General features: G+C 34.3%; 1 protein-coding gene across 8 annotated transcripts in view; it reads left to right on the forward strand.

Annotated features, from left to right (window-relative positions):
* Positions 1 to 267: 267 nt before the first annotated feature.
* The window catches only part of LOC129002573 (protein polybromo-1-like), a 49,995-nt gene continuing 23,187 nt past the window's right edge, over positions 268 to 27,075 (forward strand). For 4 of the 8 annotated variants that reach the window (XM_054430483.1, XM_054430482.1, XM_054430487.1 and 1 more), the window contains exons 1-15: positions 268 to 366; positions 4,952 to 5,030; positions 5,669 to 5,787; positions 6,247 to 6,366; positions 8,332 to 8,457; positions 9,178 to 9,321; positions 10,749 to 10,856; positions 14,162 to 14,329; positions 14,998 to 15,257; positions 15,888 to 16,075; positions 16,818 to 16,930; positions 20,435 to 20,599; positions 20,924 to 21,085; positions 23,264 to 23,431; positions 26,839 to 26,993. In XM_054430483.1, coding sequence (XP_054286458.1) covers positions 4,976 to 5,030; positions 5,669 to 5,787; positions 6,247 to 6,366; positions 8,332 to 8,457; positions 9,178 to 9,321; positions 10,749 to 10,856; positions 14,162 to 14,329; positions 14,998 to 15,257; positions 15,888 to 16,075; positions 16,818 to 16,930; positions 20,435 to 20,599; positions 20,924 to 21,085; positions 23,264 to 23,431; positions 26,839 to 26,993 — 2,051 coding nt within the window. In that variant the 5' untranslated portion in view covers positions 268 to 366; positions 4,952 to 4,975. The remainder of the gene's footprint in view (positions 367 to 4,951; positions 5,031 to 5,668; positions 5,788 to 6,246; positions 6,367 to 8,331; positions 8,458 to 9,177; positions 9,322 to 10,748; positions 10,857 to 14,161; positions 14,330 to 14,997; positions 15,258 to 15,887; positions 16,076 to 16,817; positions 16,931 to 20,434; positions 20,600 to 20,923; positions 21,086 to 23,263; positions 23,432 to 26,838; positions 26,994 to 27,075) is intronic. The other 4 variants (XM_054430489.1, XM_054430484.1, XM_054430485.1 and 1 more) reach the window with 3 other exon arrangements.

A 27,075-nucleotide genomic window follows, 5' to 3' on the forward strand; every position in this document is an offset into this window, starting at 1 on the left:
TGATGAAAATTATTACAGTGTAATGTACCAACTATTATAATGGTTTTGAACTATGATAATATGTTCTCCTTGAGAGAACATATTATCATATATTTGATAATATAATATGTCATAGAACTATGATAGTGTAATACCGGCCTAACTAACTAAACTGATAACTGATCATCATAAATCATATGATTTATGATTTATACAATTCCCAATCCCAAAGTAGTCATCGCTTTTGTTTGTTGCCTTGTTGGTAATCCTGAAATCATTCAAACATGGCCGTTCTCTCAGTGTTGTGTTGTGTTGGGCGGCTTCTGTGATCGACGAGATAAGTTATTGATTTGTCGATATTAAATCCCTTTTGTAGTGTCTAGTCAGGTATGTTTAGTTACTATTATTAGATTTATGTTTACGTTAATATATTTAATGTTTACTTTGTTTCCATGGCTCACTGTCCTGTAATTAGCCTAGTGATTAGGTGTACCTATTCCGTTTGTTTGGCTCATCCTCTTTGGCTTCATGTCATTTACTCAAAATACAATCATACAATGTATTTAATTTCGTTATGTTTTAGCCTCATTTTCTGTGAAGTGTATTTTAAGCACACGTGAAATAAAACTGTTAGCCTTATCCAGGCCTAAGTTAAGTTAGATAACTTAGCTTATTTTTAGGCTTGATCTAAGTTTGACTTAGGCCTACCCTTTATCAATAGCTTGGCCATTGCATTAGGCCTCCTAGGTAGTGGTGGGAATCATAGAATGAAAATAAGTTAACCGAAACAATCGGTTACTGATGCTAAACAGACTAATTCGGTTATTTTGTCCTGATTCGGTTGAATTAGTCTTACCGAGCGATTCAGGTAAAATGAACTTAAGTTAGGCCTACCGGTAAGTTAGTTGTTCTTTGGGCTGCACTTTACCTTAGGTCCTACACTCATTCGAATGAAAATATCGATTATTCGATTGTTTCATTCGATATATCGTTTGGTAAGGCCTAGTTAGGTTAGGCCTAGGTTAACCTTACCTAACTAACCAAACGATATATCGAATGAAACAATCGATATATCGATCAATATTTTTTTTCGAAAGAGTATAGGACCTAAAGTAAAGTGCAGCCGATGTTTGGAATAAGTGAATAGGCCTAATAACTAAATTTGATTCAGCGATTTGTCTGACTAAAAATCACCGATGGACGCTAAATGGTAAAACTGAACCTATACTAGGCCTACTTATGTTATATTGAATTTTTTTTGCCTTAACTTATCTATCTAAATTAGACTATTTTAAGCACTTTTTACCATTGGCACTTTTGGGGGAAACGCCTATTTAACCCTGAAAATCGTGTTTGAAAATCAAGAAAAATGCTAGAAATCGGCAATTTTAGATGCATGTAAAACTTTTTGGGTACAATTTCTTAACTGGACTAACTTATGCTAATAGGCTAAGTTAAGTATCTATTGAAACTATCAAATTAAAAATATTTTAAATAATCGATATATTTACCAGCCATATCAGTTATAAATTATTAAACTATCATAACCTAACCTAACCTATTATGTAATGTTTAATGGCCAAATAAACAATTTGAATTTGAAACCAACCAAACTTGCTGATAGTGAAAACATCAAATGAAGGTTTACTAAGTACAGTAATACTAATCGGTATTATCGTAGCGGTATTAACTGTACCCAACTTCTTTTTACTAGTGTCAATAAACTTACTAACCTAACCTAACCTAGAGAACTTAACCAGGATTTACCCAAAATCGGTCATTTTGGCATTGTTAACCTAAGCATGGGCAAGGTTGGGTTAGGTTAGGTTAGGTTAAGTTAGTTTATTATATATTTAATTTGGTTTACCCAAAAATGAGGTCATTTTTGGTACGGTAGGCCTACTTAACTATTTTTTACGATTTTTCAAACCTGATTTCCTGGGTAAAAACGGCATTTGCCATAAAAGTGTTTAAAATGGACTAGGCTATTAATAAAAAAACCCCAACCCTAAGTTAAAAAGAAAATGATCAAGTCCCAAAAATCATTGATTTCTAGCATTTTTCTTGATTTTCAAGTTGTGATTTTAGGGGTGAAATAGGCGTTTCCCCCAAAAGTGCCAATGGTAAAAAGTGCTTAAAATAGTCTAATTTAGGTACTTAGATAAGGCAAAAAAATTCAATATATAACATAAGTAGTATAAGTTCAGTTTTACCCCGATGGTACGGTAGCTAAAAATAACTGATTGATTATTCGGTCATGGAAACCATTCGGTTATCCCATCACTTCTAGGGCAGGGCTTTTAAGCTTGAAATAGCCTTTTAAACTATAGGCCTACTGTAAGTAATTATTTTAATGCAGGTGACCATGGGACCTAGGCTATAACTTAATAATTTTTATCCCTATAAACTATTCACCTGTCTAACAAAATTTTTTGGCGCAGACAAAAGTTAGGTCTAGCCTTTAAGTTAATTTAATTGTAGCCTAGCCTACTATTACGATCAATTTATCTTAAAACTGTTTGTATCTTAATTTTGTGGAATCATTGAAGCTTATTCACAAAATTATTTTTACACTAAAATCTTGGTGAAATATAAGACATAGGGTGAATGTGGGTAATTTGTGAACTGGGGGAATTGTCAACTAAACTTAGGGCTGTAATTTCTTAGAGTCGGGACCACATACGTTTGCAGTTGAGGGAGGAGCCTATTTACCATATGGTTTTGAATGAACCAATGAGAACCGTGTGGTGTTGCCAAATCTAATAATACCAGCTGATTTGAAAATATTGCTTAGTATATTTTTATTAGTGTTGTCAACGGGCGATGCGGCAACGTCGCACTAGCCTTGTCTTGTGATTGGCTGCCACCAACTGCAAACTTACGTGGTCCCGACAATAGTGTATTGTTGATTTGAGTAGAAATCAATGTTTTATGTTTAGGCTATTTGGTTTGTTTTCTATTAATACAGGATAAAAATTCTAGAAAGTTAAGAGCCGCTTAACATTTTTTTTTTAGGTTGAAAGAAAAAAGTTGTGTTTTTTGTTGACAAACAAGTTGCGCTTAGACCTTAACAAATATTTTTTCTGAGAAAAAAGTAAAAGTCAAATTGGCATGAAAACTAGTAATTATGAAAGAATTTCAAATGTACAACGCATTAAATATCCTCACCCTTCATGTAAGCAATTTTCTTTTTATTTTATCAAATTCACAATTACCCTCAATATTTCACTATGTGGGGGTAATTGTGAACCTAATCTTGGGGCAACTGTGAACGCTGTTCACTTTTACCCCGCCTGTAAAAAGAAACACAGATTACTTACTAGTTTCCAGGTTGTGTTGTTCCAGTTTTTGAGATATAGGGGACAGGACAGTTAGTAGGCACATCTGTTAGTGATTTGATTTCTAAATACGCTAGTTTTTAAGGTTTTTCAAGATAAAGAAACTATTTTTAGTACAACTAATGTTTCGTAGGCCTATAGCCTAAAAGGAAAGTGCCTAATTATATGATCTAACCAAGGTAATTTAGTTTTCTTTTCTAATGGTTGATTGTTATTACAGTAGGATTTAATAATTTTAAGAAACAAATTTGTGCTCTTTCGCTGATTACAGTGAGATTATTTGGTCATTTCCTTTAAATTAATACTTTACTGTACCAAATAACTATACTCTATATTATTTTCTCATGTATAAGAATACTATTTTACTCATTAAATGCTTTAATTTCAATTATTCTGACCATTTTTTATTATTTTTACATCTACCTACCTGATTTTCTAACTATTTCAAAGTACCACGGAAAAATCTCATTTGCACGCTTATTTTTTGTCACATGCCATTGAAGTGGGGAATTTGTGAACAGTTTGAATTAGGCTTTAATTACAATTCCCCTCCTATGCTGTAGTATGTAACTTAATGTTTTCTCAACTGAGTTCACATTTACCCCAAAATTGTAGGCAATTAATTGTGAATGCTGTCCGGGCAATTAATTGTGAATGCTGAATAACTCCTTAACTAAATAGGGGGTGACATCGGCTTATATGAAATATTAAGCCCAAAATATGTATAATGCTATAACACTGATCACATTTTAAAAATTAACTTACTTACAATATTCTTGTAAATTGCGTTTATCTGAAAAATTTGTCATTGGCGTTCACAATTACCCACGTTGACCCTAAGACATAAGACATTTATTGATCTTTAGGCAAAGTTACATGCAATCGATCTTGTCATGGATGCTTGAAATGCACAAGACAGTCATAAGTACAATAGTATAAAACATTCTACACTAAAGCAAGCATAAAAAAATAAGTGTTCATTCTACAAAATTAAATAAGAGTGGCTATTTTAGAAAAAAAAAACTAAAAACATCATGCAAAATTGATGGAGCTAAAGTCTGCTTCAAAATATTCTTTTAGGCTGTAGAAGGGCCTTACTATCAACCATGCATAGATCACATTCTTAAAACTACCTAAGCTAACATGCTGAGCTGAAAACGGCAAGCAATTAAAAAGGTCAATACCTGTAGCTTCGAAGGATGTGAGAACCTTGGTCAGTCTTGTGTAGGGTCTGCAGATTTTGTTTTAACCTCGTGTCCCATGGTTGTGTACGTGCCTGTGGAGAATGAGAGTGTTTAAGTGCTGTTTGGTATGTAAGAGGCATGCAAAAATGTACAAGTTGATTACGAAGTTGATTTGAAAAGGCTTTTCAAATAACTAAAATATTACCCTTAACCAAAAAACAAAGGAATTTATTTTAAATACAACATAAAACTGAGCATTGATAATTGCGGGCAAATACTTGTATTGTGTGAATATAATTCCATCATTGTAGCCTTTTCTAGTGAAAACATTTAATGAAACAGCAGTTATTACTATGTTTATAACTCGCTCAGTTTTTGTGGCTATGTTTCAGTTGATGCAAGCAAGTTGGAATACATTTTGAACATTTTTGATCTCTGGCATTTTCACAGGTATTCACAGGACTTCCTAGTACTATGCGACCTAAAACGACCACAGACACAAGCGGTGGAACACCCCCAATGAAAAGAGGTTAGTATTTTCTTGTATTTTAAGTAGTCCATTTTACTCCTACAGAATGTTTGTTGAGTAGCCAACTAACTTTTGACACTGGCACGTATTAGGCTACAGGTTTGTGTGGTAACTGTGGACCAAAATGTTGTTTAGTAGAACCTCTATTAAGCTAGGTTTACACTAGCATGGAGCAGTGGCGCCACTAAATCACCACACCAGTTTAAGTGTCACGCCACTAGGGGTTTAGACACACAAAAGTGAATGCTCAAGCCATGCCACTGTTAATGGCGGAGTTTTAGATGACGACAGCTGGGTTTATAATTAGTAACAGTGATTGGATGGTTATTGAGGAGTTATTAGATGAAGCACGTGACATCCTGAGGTTGATTAAAACAAGGTCCTGTTGGGAAAAGAGATGGATCAGTAGAAGGATGCCCGATGACTTGGTCTTCTGGATTTTTATTAACTCATCACTATAAGTGTTTTGGAGAACGCATACAGTATTTTATCTTTGGCTTTTTTACGGTCAGATATGTTTTCCATATGTATATGGAAAAACATAATTTGTATGCATTAATTACATACAATTACCTACATTAGTTTTAATAGATTCATATTACTTACCATACCGTACTTATCTCATAATTTTACTGTAGGACCAGGCAGACCTCCTTTGAAGAGGAGAAGGACTTCTTCAGTTGCAAGTGGTAGCAAGAATGAGGACGATGAAGATTCAATTCAAGAACCCTCAAAGAAGAGGAAAAAGCTGGATCCTGTAAGAGTTAAATTTAAACTCAATAATACATCATCCAAATACTTAAGTCTTTTTTGTAAGGGGCTTTGGTCTGGAATAGGTTTGACTTAGTTTAGAGCAGGCTTAACTGTTAGTACACAGGGTGAGTTGAGGTAACAAATAAAAAAATACTGAGTACGTTGAGTGTAATGCTCAGAAATCTCTGAGAAACACAATTGAATGAATATTGTTGAAAAATGTACATATAGTAATTACCTAATTACAAATCTTTTTGTTCAGTAATTTGAACCAAAAAAATAAATCTACGCTAGTAAAATCTTTTTCATACATAACAACGTTTGCTTTTTTAAGAAAATATTTTTATTTTCTATTCAAACTATCCCGATAAATATAGTTTTTTACATTCAATAAAGACTATTATCTAAGTGTAGATACCTGTTCTCCCAATTGTATTGACCACACCTTTTTCATATATTTCAGTCTGAAACAGTGCATCAGCTTTACGAACTTATTCGTAACCACAAGAAAGAAGACGGAAGTCTGCTGTGTGATGCGTTCATCCGGGTGCCCAAACGACGACAGGAACCTGGATATTACGAGGTAGTCATACACATTGACATTTTCAAATATGAATAACCATAAGGCAAAGACGGGAAGCTTTAGAGCCATTGAGGTGGAAACATTTCAGATATGCAAATATGTTAGTGGGGAATATGAGCTCTATCATCATGCAAAATTTCAGCCCAATCCTACCAGTAGTTAATGTCTGATAAGTCTTAAACAAACAAAGACACAAACATTCAGCTTCAACTAGGCCTAATGTTACCTATATAGTATGATGTGTCCGTGAACACAATAACTTGAGTAAATTTGATAAAATTGGCATGAACTTGTGGGGATGTATACAATTGAATAAGTACAGAATACTTCGACGAGGTACATTCAACTGTCGTTACACGTAGTTTCGGCTTTTCCCAATGGGTGACAGCACGTACTGGGTCATCACTTTTTGTGTCTACAATAAACTGCATTAATGTAGTCACGCTACTGTGCTAGTAGTTTCGAATTTCGCCTATAAGTGACAGCACGTACTGGTAAAAATTTACGTTTAGGATTAAGCGGACTTTAGAATTATACCGAAGTTTGGATTATCGGGATTCCACTGTATATTGAAGCGTTGTTGTAGGATTAAAGGTCACAGGGGGAAAAATTTAAAATTTCTGAGTTAGTCTTAACACGTTCGCTGCGGCACGTCAAATGGCGGGCATATCTCCAGTGGGGCGCAGCCCTCAGCGTCGAAAAAACCCGATTGCCGCGTGTGATTGGCTATCCAATTTTGGTCTGACGAATAGCACAAATATAAGTCCTGCTTTACAACGAGAGTCGACGTAGTTCGCTAAACACCCACAGATAGCAGCATTGCTTGGAACGTAGCCGGTCCCATTGGAATTGTATTGCCAAATGGAGGGAAATAGACGGGACGAAAAGTAGATTTTTAAGCTTGCCAGACGGGGATTTTACGGGGAAATTTACTACCAACCTACACCACAACAAAATGCAAGTCACATACTACACGCTAACGTGGCATAGGTCCGCTTTCGGCCGACGCTAGAGCAAAAACGAAGATATAAAAAAGGCATTGCCGAGCGTTCCCGATGGGGTACGGACGCACCGTTCGGGGGCCTAGCACCGTACCCAATCGGGAACGGCCGCACACCACGTGTTAATGGAGAAAAAAGAAACTGTTCTAGTTTGCTTTTTTATGGATATATTTTAATCAAATTTCTCTATTTCATACTATAGGCTGCTAAGTACAGTAAATATAACATTTTTTCATAAAATATACTTTTCCCTCCCCTTTAGTGGCAAATCGAAGTACTAATAGGCAATTAATCTGACAAGTTAAAGGAATTATAGTCAAAATCCAATCGGTCAAATAGAAATTCGCTTAGTCTGCAGCTTTACTGCGGCAGGGGGTATTATAAAGTACATAGAGGATACGCGTCCGGTAACCGGACGTGGATAAGGCGTACGGCAATGACGTCATGGGGTTGCGGGAGCCTGGAACGCCTTTATTACAACAATACCATCACCATCTATCGGTGGTCGTGGTGCAGTGGATAAGGTGCTCGGCTGATATGCAAGATGTCCAGGGTTCGAGTCCCATTGGTGACATTAACTTTTTGTCGAAGATTTTGCATTGAATACCATTTATTCTTAACTGTACATCTTTAATTGGAATTTTTGGCATTTATAATTTTTTAATAGAGAAAGAATTTAACCTTAATTCGATTTTTTCATTATCAGCAAGTTTGGTTGGTTAGGTTAGGTTATGGCAGTAATTGCCGGACGTCTAATCCACGTCTGGTTACCGGACGTGTATCCTCTGCCTATAAAGTATGGTTTGACAAACCTTATACAGTAGATTAACAGCTACCGTAACACAAATCTGTTATCTGAAAAAGCACCTAATAATTTATTTAAAGTTAATCAACAAATCTAAATTTCAATAATGATGTAACCTATGATATAAATTGTTTAAACTCGTTATTGTTATTTATTTAGGTGGTTTCAAATCCAATCGACCTGTTAAAGATCCAGCAAAAGTTGAAAACAGATGAATATGAAGATGTGGAAGAGCTTCAGAATGATGTAGAGCTGCTTATCAACAATGCCAAAGCATTTTATAAAGTAAGCCCATACCGTACATGGATACTTTTACATAGGCTATATACTTTTGTCAACAAGGCTACCAGTTTAAAGAAAGATAAGCTCCTAAGGCCATTGAAAAAAACAATGTAATTCAAGGTTCTACTTTTTGTTCTGTAAACATAACTTTTCAAACACAATTTTTGTAGATTATTTTCAAAAGTGAGAATTTTTAGTTAAGTTGCTTACTAGTTTTAAACAATGTTGGAATGGTAGCATTTTAATCTTTGTTTGGGAATTTTGTAGATTTTTGTCTTTTAAGCATAAAATTAGCATGTTTTAAATCTTTACTTAGCAAAAGCTGGCCATTAATAAACGTTTTCAACGCCCTACAGCCATATTATATTTGATAATTAAGATGAAAGTATCATATATGAACTTGTAATTTTTGCATTGATATTCTTAGAACCCTGTGTTATTTTTATAACTTAATAATAACTGGAAAGTAATAATTTTCATCCATTTTTCCAAATTTCATCCCTTTTGTTGGAGGATTAGGCTTACAATTAATTAAGTCATTACAAATGGCATATTTTGTAGTTGTCTTTTAACAAGAAACCAGAAAATATGAAAAATGTTAAACAACACCATGGTATGTCTTTCTGTACAATTACAAAACTCCCTTTGACAGGAGTGCAACACCAGATCAACTTATCGTAACAACCTTCAGCATAAGTTTAATCAATAATATGTATTTTTCAGAGGAATTCTCAAGAACACAAAGATGCTTGTGAGTTATGGGAATTTTTTTTGGCTACAAAGCAAAAACTGCTCGAAGACCCCAAGTCCCTTACATCTGATGAAACACCAGAAAAAGGAAAAATCATCTTAAAAGTAGGCAAACTTGTAAGTGATCGAGTTCAGTTGCCATCCCAGACTTCTTTGCATGACTATCCATCTGGTTAATAGGTTAAAAAAACGAGGGGAGCTATTAAAACTCTGTGTACAACAATCAGTGAGTTGTATACATTTTATCAGTGCAACATTACACTTTAGATTTGCAGTCAACATTGTTGTGTTGTATTTGAATATAATGTTTAATAAACATACATATTTTTTAATCAAAAAATTTTACATCACAACTAAAATAGAAAATACTTGGTAGGGCCTACCTTACACAAACCATTTAAATCCCTGTTTTACCAATATTTATATTTTTCTTGCAATAAAGGCTACTTTTTATGGCGCTCAGCAATCCAGTACTTTTGATAATCCATCACCGGGGAAGTGCAGAATTAACCAGTTTCTGTGTTTTCTTAAACTGTTCGGCCAATTTCACACTGTTTGTAGGTAACATTACATTGGCTAGTATTTTTTTATGAAGTGAAAACTAAGATTTTGATGTCAATGGTTTTTAAATTATATAACAGAAAATCTAAACCTATGCTTAGTGGTTAGTTATAAGATAAGGCACTGTTAGAAGGGTGTACCCTTGTACAGTCTGTTGGGTGGCTGGGCACTAATGCAGTCTAATCTTTCTTATTGCTTTCAGGTATGTTAATTGTGATTTTGTGGTCACTTTAATGGTAAATTGATCTCTATTTGGCTCACGATTACATCTTAAACCACTTAACGATCATAATTTAAAATAATTGTATACTATCAGTTGTTAATAATTAATTACTGTGTGTTGATTTTTTTTGTGGTCTGTGTTACCTTATCAATACACAATATGCCAAACAAGGGCGAGTGTGCAAGTATCGATTTAAATCTTTAGAACTGAACCCAAATTTCTTTATCCTCTACCCACCAAGTATAAGTCAATCAATCTTATTTTGCAAACTCATGATCTAATATTGAATTTTCAAAATTTGTATTTATTACCACCAAGTAAAAATTGAAGTTCACCATTAAAGTGTACCAACATTGGGTTTTATAGTTGAGGGATTTCTGCTTAAGTATTGCACGAATGTTAAAACTTTCATAAATTTCTCCAATCATTCATACACATATTTTCATTATATGCATCATCAGCTTTTACTGTGTTAATTCTTCTTTTTTGTGTCAATTAAACAGTTTTTGGCAAGAGGCTGTTGAGTTTTACCTTTTTGTGTGGATTTAAACTGTTCTGTTATCAGAAATCAAACTCTGATACATCAATTACAAGTTTTGTGCATGATTTTGGTCTTATGTATGGTAGCAGATTGTTATGGTGATTCCTTTATTGTGTCGAGCCTCAATATTCATCTGGGTTGAAAGGTTTTTAAAGGTGTAGGACATTAAGGGCCGGCAGAAGATGGAGTGATGTTTGTTGTATGTAAGATGATTTGCAGGCAGCTGAGGTCACTGTAAAGGAGGAGCCGGATTACCAGCCGGTGGAGAAGAAGAGACGAGGCCCTGGCAGACCGCCCAAGGAGGAGAAGAAGGGGTGGGAGGAGGAGGTATAGTATACAGGGTGGGGAGGAAAATAAACATCCCATCTCAACGGTTACCGTGATGGGTTTTTTCTTATATTCCCACTCCTTTTTCAAGGTTTAATAAACATTTCAGGGCTTCGGGGACTGTAACTTAGTTATTAGTTCGAGAAAGAAATGTTCCAGAAGGTCGTAAAGCAGATACCAATCCAGGTATTCATTCTTTTTCAAAACAAAACGGTTTTCTCCCCTGCCCTTGTCAGTCGGTTTTGTTGAAACTTGGGTATTATATCTAGTCTTGAGTTGTCGGTTAAGGAAATGATCAATATCAAAGTTAACATTTCAAAATGGAAGAGATTTGAAAACTATAGGAAAGTTATTAATCTTTACTGCATTGGTTTAATGGAGTGCAGTTAGAAAGGGTTTTACTGTACTTTAAATGTTAAATCAAAACTCAATGTTTTTGTGGGACTACAAGAAATTACTCATGTGGAATGAAAAAGGGGAAAACTGTAAATGAATCCACAGTGTACTTACAGTCATCTCTGTTCGTATCATGACATGCAATTTGAATGTGAATGGCATCATTGCACGACTCTTGTCTCAATTTAGCACACTACAATTATCCACCACTTCACATTTACAATGTACTTTAACTGTTCTTGATTTAAGTAGGTATGCATCCGTCCTTTTGTTTAGGCCTACATCCGCATTGACTATTTAAACATTTTTTACAACACTTTTAGAGCCTAATGAAAGGAAATTGATTTCAAAAATATAACATGTTCCAAGAAAATAATTGTTATAATATAAAACTCGGTTTTAAATTACTTATTAACATTCAAGATTACACAAATTATCTTAAAGATATTGTTAGGACCTCATTTAATAACCTAACCAACATGGGATTCTATGAATCTTGTTAGCAAATTAAGCCTAAATTTTACCAAGTAAAGAACTTTGGTATTAATCTAACATGGGTATATTTTGGAAGTTCACTTTGGTAAATCCGAGGTTCAGTCAGTGGGGCCACAGGCTTTGGGCCCAAGGCAATGATATCGTGGGTTCGGTTCCTGTTACTTGCCTCTACTTTTGATCAGTACAATTCACCCTTGTAGTATACCAGTTCACCCCTTGCTTTGCTGGATATGTTCCATGCACAGGCCTCTGTGGCCTATGTGGACGAGCAAATGGAAGGTAAAAGAAACTGCCAACCTCTTTTTGGAGCTGTTATAGCTATATGCAAACAATACAGTTGTTTGCATGTGTTGTTATATGAGGTCATTTATGACTTCCAAACAATGTTTAACAGATATTTAGTATTTTCATAATTTTACAAGTAGGAGTTAGTTAAGAGTGAATTACTATTCCTACAATTATAATAAGTTATCCTTCTGTTTCATGTCTCTATAAATGAAAACTGTGCACATTCAATCCATCATTTGATCATCATTCAAACTTCAACCTTTTTAATTTTGTTTTAACGCTCATGTTTGGTATGCTTATTGGTATCATTTATCCGACCAGTATTTTGTTAAGCTACTTTTAACCACCTATAGCATGAAACATACAGTAAAAGTTTGCTTAACATAATTAACCTGTTGGCCTAATTGTAGATATTACATTTATGTTGTCTGCATGTTAATTTTATTTTGTGTATTATCTTCTTATACTTTGAAAGCAAGATTTATTATTGGTTGTTGCATTTCACAACTTGTTAAATCGATGTGTTAGGAAGGTTTTTATATTTGTTACCTACTTGTATATTGTTTAATTGTTAACAATATTTTTAGTGTGAAGTTTGCTATCCAATCAAAGTATTTATTTAATTATATTTATTTGCAGACATGCACAGGATTCTTTCCATATTTTTATAGATTGTTTATCTGTGTTGATTGAGTCCCAGATAGTCTGTGTTATATTTTTTGTTATCTGCACAATATATTCAACAGCTTTGCGATTTGTTATTTTTCATCATGAATTTCCTCAATTTCGTCCATCAATGTTCTACCATTTTATATTGAATTAGTTCATGTCTGTGTAAGGCAGCTAAAAAATGTTGACAGTAGACAATAAAATAGTCTTATTATCTAAATTCTTACCTATACTCAAACTTAATAATACATTCACATTGAAAAACAGGTCTTATGGAAGATCTGTGCTATTAAATTAACTAGAAGCATTTACAGTTTTACTAGAAGCATAAGGGTTGCTTTAACTGTGCTCGTGACCCTCATAATAGTTTTAAAAGATTTTTACACATTTCTGTAATTTTTTGCTTTTTTATAGGCTATTGGTATTTATTTTGACTTTGGTATAGTCGACATTACAGTAGACTCACAATCGCGATAATGAGTGGCTGAGTGATCATGGGTAACCAAAATCACAGATAATTTGGGAATTAAAATTTAACCTAAAATGCCTAAAACAAATATTATTAGAGAGCCTATTAGGCCCAGTAATAACAAAAATTAATCCCCACACAAAATGTAACTTTTAAAATCTATTGTGCTGTTGGGAAGGATGTGACTAGGGGTCTCAATTCTGGGGCTTTAATCCAATCCCGGTATTTCAGGATTTGTCCTAGCTGATACCGAGATCAATCCAAGAACCATACTATTTTATGGTTTCAACTTTTTAGCTTTTAAATAGCGTGGAATCTCCTGTTAAGTTCTCTAAAGTTTGAAACGGTCTTCTTACAAATGTTAACACTGCACAATTTTACAGTCTTTTTTGTAAAAAAATATTACCATACAGAAAATTTATCAGTCGTCTTTCTTATTTATGGTATATCAATGTTGATAAGTCGTTCTAGAATTTATGAAATACATCCAAAAGAAAACGTGAACACTTGCTTGTAAACGTCAAGATCCCACTCAACACTAAACTCAAAGCTGCATAGCTGAATACTTTGACAGCTGCGGAAACTAATGCCAATTTAGAACCTAATATCGAGACTAGAAAAGAATCCTCAAATTAATTTGGTTCAAAAATTAATCTCCAAAATACATTTTCTGTAGTTAGTTCTGGACTAAGTCTTGAGTTTAGTTCATAACTCATAAACACAAATATTGCTGTTCATTCTTAAAAAGTTATACAGCCTTTTGTGGGTCTTAATTTCTTAATAAACGGCAGGTATCTCAGACTGCTCTTTGAAATATGGCTCATGAACACTCCATACTGCATGGTGAATGTGGCATGGAATGTAGAAACCATTGATTTATTCCAGTACGATACTATGTTGATAGTAGAGTGAACTTAATTTTTCACAAGCTATAACAATCAAATGATTTAAAGTTGGGTTAACTGGAATGTTGCTGTGGTGTCTGTAGGCGAAGAGAGCAGCAGAGAGAGCTGCAGAGAGAGAGGCAGAAGAAGATTCATGGAGCCAGGAGGACGAGCTGGGGGCATGTGAGGATCTGTTCACTGCTGTGATGACAGCTACAGACGACACAAACCGGCCGCTGCACCTGGTGTTCCAACTGCTGCCCTCCAAGAAGGTACATACCTGTGTGGCAACTGGATTTGTAAAAGTTAGTTCTGTAGCTTTCCATTATGTCCTGGGCACAGCTGCCTCTAGTTACATTTCTTAAAGAAGACACGTGACTGTGACTGATTACTAATTGTTTGAAAAGGGATAAGAGACTCTAGATAGGAGTTTGTCCTTTTATTGAGCTTCTTCAGTGAGTAGACTAAAGGGAAAAAAATTATGAGTATTATTTGCGTCCCTTGTATCTTGTACCTTTGATTGATAATCAAGGCCTTTTAAATGCCTTAGTAACAAAGCTATAAAAATCATCAGCTCATCACACACTCATTGGTTTTTATATATTCAGGCTATGAAATTGTCTTACGTTACTATCAACTTATGAGTTATGAGTTGACAACTCATAATAGTGATCTTGTAACATATTTAAATTTGTTTTTAATTATGACATTATCTTATGTTGATACATACTGTGAATTAGCTGATAATCAATGTAAATTGTTAGATCATTTTATAGCAACGTTCTCTTATTGATCACTTGAAAAATGTTACCTTATTTAAAAAAAAAACTACAGTACACATTTAAAAAATTCCAAAACTTAACTTCACTTGACTCTTAGATACTAACATCAATGTTTTTGTTCACTATAAAGATCCAATATGTCCAATTATTTGTTGCAGAGATATCCAAAATACTATGAAGTGATAGATAATCCAATAGACCTAAGAATGATTGCTCGTAAAATTCAAGACTCTAAGTACACAAATTTAAATGAAATGGAGAAAGATCTACTTCAGATGACCCGTAACGCATGCACGTTCAACGAGCCCGGTTCCCAAATATACAAAGATGCCAAGGCTTTAAGGAAAATCATTCAGAGCAAGAAGATTGAAATTGAACATTCTAAGCTGTCCTCTGGAAAGACCAGTGAAAGAATAAGGTTTGTTACGCACGTCAGATTACTCATTTTGAACACTTTTTGGAATTATTTTAGCTAGGTTTTATAGAATATAGCTGCATCTATTTGTCTTAGCAATAATAACTTAACTAAAAAAATAAGGTGCACTGTCTTTTGGGTTTGTTGACCAAAAATATAAAACAAAGTATGTGAAAAGTACAAGGAATGAACATAGTATTTATGCTTTTATTGAACATAGATCATCACACTCCATCCTACACACACTCATCTTACATTCATATTTAGCAGATGGTAATGCTGTCTGCTGAAAGATGATAACTGGCCTGTTTGAAAATATTAATCAATCTATCTTTACTTAGTTTTGGTGATATATTTTATTGTGTGCATGCTTGAATGCTATTTGATTCGATGTTTTAAACAGTACTTTGTCCACCATGTATGCCAAATGTTAACTCATTAGCCTATTCAATTTATTTTAAACTGATTGCTCATAAAATAATTTTTTTTTAGTTTGCACCTTGAGTTTTTATATTGTTTTGGGGAATTTTGGATTGTTTTTGGTCTATGCCTGTTGGGTCATTGGTTTGCCTGTTTTTTGTTTCTATGTGTCGTCCCCTGTCGGTGTCTGTGGGTGTGGCTTGAACGTTACAGTAAACGGAAAGACACTGTTTCCAGAGCCAAGCGACTGCGGGGAGGCCAATCCCTGTCTGCAATCACGGCTGCTTTGAAAGACGACGATGATGATTCCGACGAGGAACTTGTTCATGTTACTGAGGAAGACGCGGAAAATCCTAAATGGCAGTTGTACTTGGCAGTCAAATCTGCAAGTAACGCTCAAGGTAAGGAATAGCAGATTTCGGCCCTCTTCAGAACGCGGTTATCCAAGTCCACTATTATATCTAGTAAGAATTTTTTAATTACTTTTAACCACATTGAATAAAGAAATATAATTGATCTGTGCCCATTTTGTAAACGTACATTAAACAATAAATTGTTGGGTTAGTTGATTCAGTTTCTTGTTAAAATAATTGTTGGGTTATTTGATTCTGTGTCTCAGGCTGTAAATGTTGTTGGCACAATTAATTATAGAATACTCTTTAACTTACAAATATCATCAGACTGTAGCTGTTTCAGTATTTTGGGAAGTTTATTGAATTGAACCATTGAACTTCTACATGAGTCTACTTTTGTTGAGGTCATCCGACTGAAATGCTTTTACCAACAAATAAAAAACCCATTGGTAGTTAGTCCCATTCTTCAAGGTGTAGTGTCCTGTCCCTTGAATTACAATTACTTTTAGAAAGGTATATAATGTATTAATTAGTAGTGCAATTGTTATAATTAACAAACTATGAAATGTTTTCCAAATTCTCCATGTACACCACATGGATGTACATCACTTTGTCACATAAAAGATTTGTTTGTTTTTGATATTTTCAGGAACGGTTAAAAAAGCGTGAATTATATTTTCAGCATGCAGGTGTTTGATTTTGGCCCTTAAAAGGGAGAAACCATTTGTAATCCAAAGGGGGCCTGTCTATATTTTGTATGTAAATAAATAACCTTTTCCCATTTCTAAAGGTCAGGAGCTAAGTGAACCATTTTGGAAACTACCCTCCAAGCGTTACTACCCTGACTACTACAAAGAAATCAAGAACCCTCTTTCATTAATGCAAATTGGAAAGAAATTGAAGGTTAGTGTGCGGAATAAAGTACTCTATTTTGATGTATTTAATTTAAAACTTTCAATTTTTACTCTCTTTGAGGATGTAGTAACATTACTTCAACCTCAAGATTGGGTAATTTTTTCTCTAAAGATTGGACTTTTCAAAAGATTAATGTGCTGAATCTAACTCCATTAGTTCTTTGTTGGAAGTTAATTGTTGACAGTGGTAAGATTACATAGTCTAACCGATTATTGCAGACATTTTCCATCCTGAAACGTTGTGGAAACTTTCTTTTTAGCGAATTTCCCTATAGGGAAGTAGCTATTACCGTAGGTCTCATGGTAAGACTTAGGCCCGGGACTGATTTACTTTTTCATTTTGATGTCCCCAGAGGCCAAAAACACCATTCGTTCAAATTTTTATATATGTATATATATATATATAGATATATATATATATATATAGATTTATATATATATGTGTCCTTGAACACGATAACTTGAGTAATTTTTATCCGATTTTGATGAAATTTGTTTTGAAGGTGTAAGGCGGGATAAACTTGAATGAGTTCGCGATCCAGCATGATCGGACCATGGGAACAGGATTTTATGGGGGGTTTTATGGGGTAAAAATTGGTTTTTCTCACTTTTGACCCTCAAAACACAAAATTTTCAAATTTTTCTCTAAACCTTCTTAAAGAGCTTAAAAAAACAAACAATTCAGTATATCAAAGTGTTTTTGTACGGTTATTGGTTACGGAGAAAACTAAAACAAAATTTAAATTTAAAATTCCCATGTTATTCTTATGGAGAATATTGTAAAATGTTGTAGTTTGCTTGTTTATGGATATCTTTTGATCAAACTTGGCAAATATATTCATTTTATACTAAGCAATAATTGTTTTACTTAAAACACACACTTTATTAGTTTCCTTGTAGCAGCAAACCTAGGTACTCGTTAAACCTAATGTTATTTAAATAGATCAATTGAAAATCAATTCAGCCAAATGGAAATTCGCTTAGACGGCAGGTTTGCTGCGGCGGGGGTATTTTATTAATCGTGATAGATAATGTTCACAATAATTTGGTAGATGATGTAGCCTACTTCCATTAGAATTAGATTAGAACATTGTTCATTTTTTCAGCTATTTAATAAAAATATATTTGTTAATCTTAAAAGGGTCAACTGTTGGTTTTGGGGTTAGAGCGTTGGACTTGGAAGACGTTGGTTCAAATCATTCTAAATATATTTGGCAACCTGTCAGCTTAGAGCTGTGAGAACTGTCTTTGTACCAGAGATCTCTCTCAATTAATTAATCATTGAGTGGTTTTTAAATAAATCTTAATTACTTATTAACAACTTACTTTGTCTAGTATAATTTTGCTAACTATTTCGAGTTCACTAATGGATGAAATAAACTGATTTGTATCCCCAATAATCATCCATTAATATGGTTTTTTTGGTAAATTTGGTATACAACAGCATTTAACTATGTCAACGCAAGATGAAACCTATACTGTATGTATGCCTACACTATAATTTGGTTTGCAGTAATTTAATTTAATATCTTATTATAAACTAAATGAAACAATGTTCAGAGTGTTGTAAAAATGTTGAGAAAAGAGTAATAGCTATTTACATTACAAGTGTAGTAAGAGCGTTTTTACATCACGCAGGTGAAAGTTGTGCAACGAGCGAAGCGAGTTGCATAATTTACCTAAGTGATGTAAACACGCTCTTGCGTAACGTGTAACGTACAAGATTTTACCTGACCCGACAATATACAGGAGGTTACGAACAATATTTTTCATTACCCATTTCACTCATCTTATAACAGTAAGGTTCATTTACAAACAAAAGCTAGGTTAGGAAAATTCTCCAAAACATAACAATAAAAATAAAATTCAAGCACACAGCTGATTTCTAGCGTTAAACGTCGTTGGCTCCATAGAGTTATATTTTTTAAGTTATCCACTCAATGTTATTTAAATGGGTTTCATTACATCACCGAGTGAGTTTTTTGATACTTTACATCACTCGAGAAGTAAGGAAGTTGTATACATCACGCTTAGGATAGGGAAGTTTAACATGGCGGGTTAGGTAAAAATTCAAAATAATTTGAGCAAAATCTACATTGACAAATGACAAATGACAATTCTTTATTGCACATAACATCTGTTAAAGTTAATTGTCAAGGTTTCTAATAAATAAGGAAATCTAAATAGGTATATAAAAAACCTAGGATTTAGCCAGTAAGTTACCCCTACAAAGCTACAGCATGGTGGAACTGTTTATGTTAGGAGAGGTTGATGAGAGATTGGGTGTCTGTTACCAGGAGTCGTTGAAAAATTCCTCAAGAGTGTAATATGCTTTTTCGACTAAAACTGTTTTGATTTTGTCTGTAAATTTTGCTAAGTTTAATTGCTTTAAGGAGTTTGGAATTTTATTGTAAATTTTTAACCCCATATAGAGAGGACTTGTTTTATATTTTTTTAAATTATGAGTGGGGTATTGAAAAATGTCTTGTCTTCGGGTATTATATGAGTGATTACTAAGATAATTTTGAAACATACCAGGATTTCCATGAACCATTTTTAAAATTTCAAAAACGTATATTGAAGTTAGAGTTAAAATTTTAAAATTTTGAAATAATTGTCTACATGATGTTTTTTTGGGGCAATTTGCAAGAGTAATTATTGACTTTTGTTTTTTAAAAACTGTGGACATCTGTGGCTGTCCCCCATAATGTAATACCATAGCTTAAAATAGAGTACACATAAGCATAATAAACATTTTTACATACTTCCAAGGAGGTAACCTGAATTAAAACACTTAAAGCATATCTTGTTGGACTAAGTTTTTTGTTTAGAAAATTAATATGTTCTGTCCATTGTAGTTTACTATCCAAATATATCCCTAAAAACTTTACTACATTTGTGGGCGAGGCCGTAGTTTCTGTTCCAGTGGTTGAATTTCTCAATTTGAAAATTAAAACACTAGTTTTATCTTCATTCAAAAGTAAGCCATTTTTTAAAAACCAATTTGCTATTTCTCCAATTGTTTCTTTGACATCATCATGTAACATTTTAACAGTACTTCGTCTGATGAGAGCTGTAGTATCATCTGCATAAAGGGTAAAGTTACAGATTTGACTTGAAAAATGAAAAGGTAAATCATTAATATATGTGAGGAATAAGAGAGGACCTAGGATTGAACCTTGCGGAACTCCATAGTTATTATTTGCCCAAGAAGAGTATTTGTTCCCAGAGGCGGTTTTAGAAAACTACTGTTCTTTGTTTTCTATCGCTTAAGTAAGACTTCAAAAGTTCAATTATTTGTCCATGAAAACCAATTGCTGTAAGTTTTTTGATAAGAATTTTGTGATTAACCATAAGTTTGTTTTCTTCTTTGTTTATTTACCCCCCTCCCCCCGCAAAAAAGCTCTCAAAGTTACTGCAGTGCATATCCTTGTGAATCACTTTGTGTTACATGGGTAACAATGTTTTCAGAGTGTTATTGCTTTGTTAACAGAGAGGAGACTACGGAACAGTGAGTGAAGTGGCCGGAGACATGAACATAATGTTTGAGAACGCCAAGAAGTACAACAGGGCAGATTCGCGGCTCTACAAGGACGCTGTGAAACTGCAGAAGCTGATGCAGGCCAAGGTGCAAGAACTGCTGGAACTGGACCATCAGGTAAAGCAGCTAACTGATAGCTAATGTTAATCTGAAACAGGAAAATAAAAAAAATGTAATCAATAAAACTTCTGGGATAGTTTATGTACACAACATTAGTCCTCAATTAGAATAAATACAATATTTAATTTATATAAAAAATTATATGTTTGCAACCTGGTGTCCGCCACTAAATTTTACCAGTACAGTTCACGCTTGTGCTGCACCGGCTCAGCCATTGTTTTGCTGAATACGTTTCATGCAAAAAAACAATACAAATTTCGAGTGTACTGCAGATTTCTTCATAAGATTGCTTGTAGTGATTTTATGATGTTTGTGTGGCAGTACTCTGACAGTGAAGATGACAGTGGAGGAGATGAGCCTCCTCCCAAGACTGTGGTGACCAGCAGAGGCAGCACTCGTTGTCTGACTAGAGGCAAGTACCTGGACAACATACCACTGAAGCGGAGACTCTACTCTCTATGCAAGTGCCTTATAGACTACACGGTGAGTCCCTCTGTATTGCGTTTGGCTAAATTTGATTATTGCTTGGCATTCGATGCAAATTGTAAATGAAAGGAAAAAATAAATCGGTTTATTATCAATATTTACCAATTGTTCAATGTATCTTTACAAACATTTGTGGAAAATATAGGTACAGTACCTCTTTAGTGGAAACCATGTGTTTAGGTTATCATCACTTAATTACACACTATTAACATTAAGTTAATCCAGTGCAAAACCAATTCCGTATCACAAAAATATACATTATAAAAAAACTAAAAAGAACTCTTGTGAGCATCATAAACAAAGGAAAACACTGTAACTTGAAAAAAAATCAAAAGAGGGCAATTTTGTGTAATTAAACTTAACTTAATTAGAGACACAAAATAAATGTAATTGATATTTTTTATACTAAAAAACATACTTTTAAAACATAATATATCTCTCACATCATTTATTGTAAATAACATTTTTTTACCCTTTTCGAAAATATGGAAGCTTTTAGGGCTGTCTTAATATTTACAGGCAAATTATTAAATATTATTGGAGCGATATATGAGAAAGAATTACTAAAACATGTTCTCCTAGACCTTGGAATACAATAAGATAAACCAGAACGTAAACAATCTATTAATTCTAATTGGCATATTTCCACTTCTGCAGTAGAACATATTTCAAACCTTATAAATGTACAAATGTTTTAAGGATAAAATCTTTAAACTAAAAAACAAAATAACTTCTTGATCAGCATTGTACGTGTTATTAAATTATCGAGAGTAAATAAAAGAAACGTCTTATAAAACTTAACTATTTTAAGCGTTATAAGACGTTTATTTTATTTAATCTCGGTAAAAAACAAAGGCCAAGAATGCTCAAACTTTTTTTCTAAATTAATTAACCTAATAAACCTTTTTTGTGCAACCTGTAAACATGTTAAATTTTACAAATAAGCAGCTCCCCAACAAATTATGGCATATTCCATTCTACTTTGTACCATAGAAAAATATAATTTTCTAGACGTATCTAAAGGAAATAAAATATACATATGTACATGTACAAATATACATAATGTATTTGAGAAAATATTCTTTGGACATAATTCAATTTTTTCTGTAGCTGCGATATGTGGGCCTTCCATGTAAACAGCTCGTCCCAATATAAACCTAGATATTTTGTAGAGTTGACTCTTTTTACAGAAGAACAATTGCTACAATTTGTTTTCTGTGCATTACAGTTAGTACACCTATATACAACTTCATCAAAAGTATTTTCATGAGCCCTCAAAGAAAAATTAATGAAGTTAGTTTTTACAATACTTAAAACCATTCTATTTTTTTAAAACCACATATTTAATTTAATCAAATTTTCCTCTATAGCAGACTTATTTTGGTCACAATTTGTACTGATATAATTATGTTAAAGCAGTGTCGTCAGCAAATGAGACGTTGAATTTACCATTGCAAAGACTATTTACATGCGCTAAGAAAAGGATAGGACCTAAAACTGTGCCTTGGGGCACCCCATGTTTTATTACCTTCCACTCACTCATATAATCTCCCTATTTTACACACAGTGTGAGCTACACCTCTAATACCACTGTTCAACAACAATTCTAATAGAATTGAGTGTTGAATACTATCAAACGCTTTAGAAATTTCAAAAAAAAGGCTGCTATTTTTTTCCCTTGACATGGCAAAGTTTAAAAAATCGATCAACGTATCTTCTGTTCTTTTGCCCTCTCTAAAGCCATATTGGAAAGGACTACAAAAATCAATTTTGCTAAACAAATTAATGAGTTTAATTTTCAAACAACTTAGAAAAAACTGATGTCAATGAAATTGGCCTATAATTAGACATTTTCCTTTTTTCCCCCTTCTTAAATAAAGGAGTTACATCTTGTTTGGAATTATTACTGCCAGTTTTAATGCTTCTGGAAACTGGAATGCTTCTGGTGTATACTCCAGCCAGAAGATTGATTCCTCTGGACCCTTTTGTTTCTAATCCTGTAAATAGTGGAAGTAATTAAGTATTAAGTAAAATTATTAAATGTCAATACCCTTGGCAAGCCCTGACTGTCAACATTTTTCTCTTGTTTATAAGTTCAACTTTGCTCACTAGTTGCACAAATAACTATTTGCACTGTTGTCACAACATGGATGTGATCTTTTGGTATCCTTGCAGTGTGAAGACGGGCGACAACCAATGCTGATGTTCATGGAGAAGCCCAGCAAGAAGCTGTACCCTGACTATTACAAGGTCATAGACCACCCCATAGACATGCTCACCATAGAGTCCAACATAAAGGCGGAGAAGTACCAGTGCGAGGAAGAGATACTGAGTGACTTCAAGGTAAACTATTGGTAGAAATCACTCTGGTCAGCTCGAGTTGGGCAATGTGACTATGCAAAACTTTTAACAAAGACAAGGGGGCCCATGCATAAATTGTGCATTTTAGTTGGGTTCAAAACTTATTTCCAAGGTAAAAATAATAATGCAATACTCTTTTACTGACTAATCATCAACTTCAATTCAACTAATCATCTGTTCAGGCCTATTTAATTGTTAATGAGTGATGCAATTAGTCTTTTGTACAATGATTCATTGCATCACTGTCAGTGGTAATGAGAAGTTATAAACAAAAACATAACCTCTCTTAGATGTTATGAGTAGTGACTGTTAGTACAGTCGAGTCCCACAAGCTCGGCACTCGATAACCCGGCAGTCTGGCTCACCTGGCTCAGAAAATTTGTGATTTTTTGAGTCTGAGTTGAACATGGACTCAAGCCAGCTCAAGTCAAATCATTCGCAGCTCGTACCAAGGATATGTTGTAGCCTACTATATCTGATTACTTAATACTAACTAATAATATAAATATAAATAAAGGAGGCAGTTCAAAAGCCTAACAACAAAATTGTATTGTTCTTCATTTCAACCCTAGTTCCCAATAACCCGGCATTTCTCAAACTCGGCACCCTTCCAGTCCACATTACGCCGAGTTTGCAGGACTCTACTGTAATTAAAAAACTTTCGTAGGTAAATTAGTAGAGGTGTGCGGTTATCCGAAAAATCGGGTCGGATTCGGTTCGGTTCGAATATCCGTATCCGAACCGAGCCTAAATTTGATATCCGATACTATCCGTTATATATCCGACATTTTCGGATAGACAACATATTTTGACGTTTTGGACAGAAAACTAAATCTTCATAACCATCATTAGTTTCCCTGGACAAAATTACAGCAATACGTTTCCAACGACGACGACGTAACAGCAAAGGACAAAGAAGCCGTATGATGCAATACTGATGTCTAGTTTAGTCGTTATCAGCTGTTTTGCTTTATGATTAGATTCGTCTGGAACGTTATCAGCTGCTTTGCTTTACGATTAGATTCGTCTGGAACGAACATACATAAAGCAGAAAAGAACTTCCATGGTCAACTCGTGCTTGTCTCCTAGGGGCGCTATGAGTAATAGTTTTTTTTACAGTACTGTTTTAAATCATAAAAATCTAGCCTACTTATGTGCTGTTACGTAAACAATAGATTTAATGTTTCCCGAAAAAAGTCAGAATAGAAACAATAGAAAGGCAACACAAAACACAATAGAAGGGTGGGAGGGGTTGGGCAATGACCTCGAAAGGAGCCCGGGTAATGGGTAGCAACAGTGAGTCAAGTAGGCCGTGAGGGGGGAAGGGGTGGGTACGACCTTGAAGCTATATATAGACTTGCACTACTTCCCTAAATCTTAAGGACTGGCGAGTGGTATTCCAATCACAGGACAAGAGTATTCATTGCCCGGTTTGACTTTGGATTGTCTTATTGTGTAGAAACTTTGAATAATCAAAAATAAAATTAGAACTAACCACGATTATTTAGTATTGATTGTGTATATTAAATGATTAAATGATAGGGACCAGGGGAAATATACAAACTTTTGTCATGATTTGAATTTCAACATCAAAATACAATATTGCACAATCAAGATATTTTAGGTCATTGACCTTTATTATACATCCGGTATTGCTGTTTCAGGAGAAACACGTTGATAAATTATAAATTGATATTCCCGTGGTTAAAAAGAATTATTTTATAAACCTATAAAACAAAATCATAAAATCTTACATAAAGATAATAACAATAACAGCAATTGTAAAAAGGGTATAAAGTTAACAACGTCATTATACTTTCTCTTTGTTCTTCTATTTCTTGGGTTTCCCTTCATCACGCATTCAACAAGTTGCCTAGTTGCCCATGTCGTTATCAGCTTTTGTGACATAGCACAGCAGGGAGTAAAACTTGACGAAAATCGGTTAATTTTTACCTATTATTTAATTACCAATGTACTTGATTGGTAATGTATTAATAAATTGGCCGGTTTTTGTCAAATTTTACACCAAATTTATTGGAATTTCAAGGTGAATATCAATAAAACAATTATTACCAAATATGTTTATTCATTTAAAAGATTGATTTGTGGTATTGGGTTCCCCACTGAGTGCAGCCGAGCGGCACTAATGAGGGTTGAAGTGAACAATAGACGGCTTATCAGACCCGACCCTCCCCAGTGGTCTGGAGAAAGCTTGTAAAAAAACTATTGTTGCACACGCGCTGACTTGTTGACCTTGGGCTGCTTCAACTTTAATTTTTTCAAATGAACTGTGATGTTTCAAAATCAAAAACAATAACTTGGGACCATACTGCATAACAATAATGGACTGCAATAATTGTTGAATTTAAAATCCATTTTTAACAAACTTGTAACTTTTTAACTTTTAAAACTTATCTTGGTATTTTACTTGGGGTATAATGAAGTTATGTAGGCTAGTGTAATTCTTGGTTCATCAAGGTTCTACTGAATTATGTTTGGCAGTGAATAAGTGTAGAATGAAATTTATAAAATCAGGGATACACACCTTTTACAGAGTTATAAAGCCTAATTGCTCTAATTAACTTGCCACAACATCAAATCTAGAGCCCAGTTTAGTGTATTAGTGATGTTTTCTAAACTTGGCAAACCCCAAGAATGCCACTTAAGGCCAATAATCTGTTCCAAAAACGTAAGGAAATACAATGTGAAAATAAAATTGAGATAGAAATCCTTGTCTTGTGAGAACCAGGAAACAACATAAAACATAACCTCAAGTAAACAAACCCAAACGTTTTGACATCAGTCCTGCTTAGCGTGTTGTGTGAAGATTTCGGCTGCTAGTGTACTTAATTCAAGCAACCAACTTTAGAAAATAGATGTTGTGAATTGTGATTTTCAAGAGAGAAAAACTGTGGACGTGGCTAATTTGAAATTGTATGATTCAAAATCGCCATTTATGTTTATTTACACAGCTTTACAGTGTTTTATATGTTAAAAATGCATATGCAGCTTATTATTAACCGCGCCGAACTATCCGAATCCGAAAATATCCGAATCCGAACCTCCCAATATCCGATCCAAACCGAGCCTCAACTATCCGATCCGAATCCGATCCGAAATGAAATTTCACTATCCGCACACCTCTATAAATTAGTGTACGCAACCCGTGTAAATAGCCTTAATGACAAGAGAAGAAGTTTCTAAGGCACTCGCCAAGGCTTGTAACATAAATTTCTACTCGTCTCGTCAACACTATCTTTACGCGACCGATGTGTCAAACAAATATGGACAGACATAGGGAAGAGTTATCCGGTAAAGCAGGATGTACTGAGGAACGCTTGCTAAATAAAGGCAGTTTCATTTATTTATACTATAGTGTTGTGTTTCAGCTGATGTTTGACAACTGCAAGCGCTACAATGAGGAGGGCAGCATGATCTATGATGATGCCATCAAGCTGCAGAAGATACTGATGGGCAGAGTGAAGGAGCTGGGCCCTCTACCTGACACTCCTGGCAGCTCGGCCAAGAAGTCAGCACCTCGCACGTGAGTCAATAGCGGCAAGCTTGTTACAAGGCTCATGTATAGCTCCTTGGCCTTAGTCCAATGATAAAGGGTAAAGTGCAGA

Source organism: Macrosteles quadrilineatus, unplaced genomic scaffold (genome assembly GCF_028750875.1).
Source record: "Macrosteles quadrilineatus isolate MER2022 unplaced genomic scaffold, UCM_ALF_1.0 Scaffold_9__3_contigs__length_116548681, whole genome shotgun sequence".
Classification (NCBI taxonomy): Eukaryota; Metazoa; Arthropoda; class Insecta; order Hemiptera; family Cicadellidae; genus Macrosteles; species Macrosteles quadrilineatus.